The sequence below is a fragment of the Limulus polyphemus genome, unplaced genomic scaffold (assembly GCF_000517525.1).
Source record: "Limulus polyphemus unplaced genomic scaffold, Limulus_polyphemus-2.1.2 Scaffold2364, whole genome shotgun sequence".
Taxonomy (NCBI): domain Eukaryota; kingdom Metazoa; phylum Arthropoda; class Merostomata; order Xiphosura; family Limulidae; genus Limulus; species Limulus polyphemus.
In genome coordinates, this window is record NW_013667974.1 from 121,172 (window position 1) to 124,587 (window position 3,416).

Sequence of the window (3,416 nt, forward strand, 5' to 3'; positions counted from 1 at the left end):
GAACGAAGTTACGGAAAATTAACTAACGAACGGAGACGTAACAATATGCCAAAAATGGTCTTTATTGGACAAGATTAAAATTGTGGATAACTATCACAGTTAGGTGGATCTGGGATAGGTGTACGTCGCTCACACACGAGTGTACTGATTTTTATATCCAACAATTGGCGCCACCTCTGAATCAGTGGAATCCACTACCAGATGTGAAGTCTTGGATAGTAAAAACAAAAGTGCTGCAACTGCAAATGCTTGCAGACATACAGAAAAGACATCACCACACCACTAACTCCTCTGTAGGAAATCTTGTGTATATATTTTAAATATTCCTGGCGTTTTAAAACATGTTTCGGTGCAAAGTTGATGGGTGGAAGTTATGTAAATTCATGATTAATGAAAGGTTATTTTAGGACATGAAAAGTTGCTTCCATTATATTTAATTGTAAAAATCGCCCATAAAACTGCAAAACGCAAAATGTGAAAAATCACAAACTTGCATGCATCTTCACAACGACCCAACAAACCTACGTACCAAATTTGGTGAAGATGCATCTACAGGAGATGAAGTATTGGTAAAAAACTCAAAAACCGCAAAACGCAAAATGCAAAACTGAAAATCTATATGTATCTCCCCATGGACCTAATGAATCTTCATGCCAATTTTTGTGAAGATCCATCCATACCCTACGAAATAATTACATTGACAGACAACAAACAGTACTATTATACTTATATAGATATATGTGACACAGGCTTTGGAAAACTAGTAATTATCACATGCATGAAATACAGCGGTCTTAATTTCATTACAGAAATTTTGTACTCTGATGAAGGCATAAATCTGAAACGTTAAACAAATAAAACAACTTACAAGATTTTCTGGAACTCACGGTATTTTTATTTATGTATTCGTAATTATAGTTATTTATCTTTTCTTTTAAATATAAATTTAAAATTAACTGATGCACTTATGAAACTATGTTATTTTTTCTTTTCTTTTTAATTGGAAAGAGCGTCATCTTTCAGATGTTAATTGGCTTACCTGATGTAGCCTACTTACGTGATGGCAAACTTTGTTGACATGTTTCACAAGGGAAAAGTAAGCTCGATAATTTTTTTCTTCAAAATTGTGTAATAACTTATATATAGTGGAAGTATATTATTCTAGCTTATATTTAAATATTTCAAACTTAAGTGTATGTAGAATGTACTTTGTAGGAGCATCTTGAATTACAAAATTCATGTTTTATCTTTATCAAGTTTATTCACATTGTAAAATTGTAACTTGTGTAAGTTACAACTACAAAACTAGTGATTAGGCCTAAGCCTAAATCCAAATAGTAACTAACGGTAGTTAAGGTTTTCAAACGAAACCCAAAACTCGAGCGCTTTCGAATAGTTTACTATTCTTCTCCCAAAGAGTCTCATTTGAAAACTATTACAAATTTCGTATATGATCCTGTGTGCTAACTTCTTAATCAAAATATAACACAAGTTAAGGTTAGGCCAATGTTACAAATTATGACAATTACTCCTACTAATAAATAGTAGTAGTAGTACTACTGAAGTTTGGTTTAAAACGCTTGTCTGGCCCTGATACTTTATGTTTAACCTGTCATTCTTTCTATTGTAGTACTTACTACCAGTGTATTGATATCTACGTGGTTTAGCATTTTATGTCAATTCCATTCCAATATTTCTCATAACATTTTTAGGTCAGGAATATTGCTATTATTATTGATAGTATTTTTTATTCTAAAAAGTAGAACTTAGAAGAGAACATTTAAAAGCTTAGTTATCCTAAATTTTCAACAAATAGCTTGCCATTAGCATCTTTAGTTTTAAATTTAATTGTTAAATCTATACATACTGTATTCTTGAGGTTGGACATCTGGCAATGTCTGCATAGTAACTGAGGTGAAGGGACAAACCAATAGAATGTCTGAGGAGAAATTTTGTTCATTCTGTACACTTACCCACTGTCAAGACTCGTATTCATAAGGACTATTTGTGTTTATGGTAAAGATTTGTTTCACATTCAATAACAAATTGAAAAGACCTGAACTTTCCTTCTATGTTATACCCAGTCTTCCAACTCACCTTAATAGTAAGCAAAAAGTAAACATTTGTGGGATTCTATTCCTTGCCTAGATTAGTCTTAAGACAGTTTGTCGATAATTGTTTTAAAAACTAGTTTGACCTGGTAGTTTACATGTTTTCCCACAAAAACAAGCTACTGAAAAGGAGAGAAGTGTTGTGGCTGAAAGATATCAATCTTCGACCACAAGAAGCAATAGTAAAGTTGTTTGTTCAGCTCATTTTATATCATGTTATCTTCTGATTTCTTTTTAACATAAGATAATTGTACACGTCTGAGTACTGCACACTGGGCCATTTTGTTGGGTTGATGATCTACGTATTGGCAGGGTGAGACAAAAATCAAGCTCAATTAATTCTAACTTTACTCGATATCTCGCTAATGCCTCAGCCGACAACTTCTCCACGTATTGGTAATACATTGCAATTGACAATTAAACAATAATCGAATAATTTTCGCAGCAATAACACGTGTGTATGGTAGACCTATATAAATTATATACACACAGCTGTACTTGCTTCACTTTTATTTGCCACTTTGTCAAGATGGTGATCACATTACCAGACAAAATCACACAACTGTGACGTCATGCCGACTTCAAGAATCCTAGGATTATAAGAAAACGCAAAGGAGCACATAAAGTGGAGCACCTATTAAGAAATAACTACCATGGAACTAACAGTGTGGTCATGATTGTTTTCTGTTTTAATACTACTGTCTTATAACAATGCAACAGTAATAAAATTGTAATAGAAAATTAGACAAAAATCTATGGATTATAACTTAATCCAATGATAAGTTATTGTTGACTTAAGTAACTTGGCAAACTACTCTGAAGTTGTAAGCTAATAACTTAGTCCTTTTCATTCATTGTGCATAAAATACTAAAGATTAATTGTAAATCTTCCAAAATATACCTTTTAGTGGTTTTTTCGAAAAGGAAAAGTCCTATTTTTAAGACGTGTATACGTAATGTCTGTATATGCAGTACACATTTTTTTTTTAAGACTTTCAGGCCCAGGAAGAAGTTTGAACCTGGGACTCTAAAGTATTCCCTCCACAAACGAGCTCAAGCATCCCTGAATTCTGGAATAAACTTGAAACAAGTCGTAAGGCTTCCACGTGGTGAAGATCTGAATGACTGGGTTGCAGTTCATGGTAAGGATTTAATATTACCAAGCTCAGTCAAGTACTAGCCACATATGAAGATCTGAATGACTAGGTCACAGTTCATGGTAAGGATTTAATACTACCAAGCTCAGTCAAGTACTAGCCACAGATGAAGATCTGAATGACTGGGTTGCACTGAATGACTGGGTCA

The 3,416-nt window shown here is 33.3% G+C and overlaps 1 protein-coding gene across 1 annotated transcript in view; it reads left to right on the plus strand.

Moving 5' to 3' along the window:
* The first annotated feature begins 1,026 nt into the window (after positions 1–1,026).
* The window catches only part of LOC106466733 (MOB kinase activator-like 3), a 13,450-nt gene continuing 11,060 nt past the window's right edge, over positions 1,027–3,416 (plus strand). The window contains exons 1-2 of the mRNA XM_013927036.2: positions 1,027–1,096; positions 3,103–3,253. Of these exons, the coding sequence (XP_013782490.1) occupies positions 1,061–1,096; positions 3,103–3,253 (187 nt within the window). The 5' untranslated portion in view covers positions 1,027–1,060. The remainder of the gene's footprint in view (positions 1,097–3,102; positions 3,254–3,416) is intronic.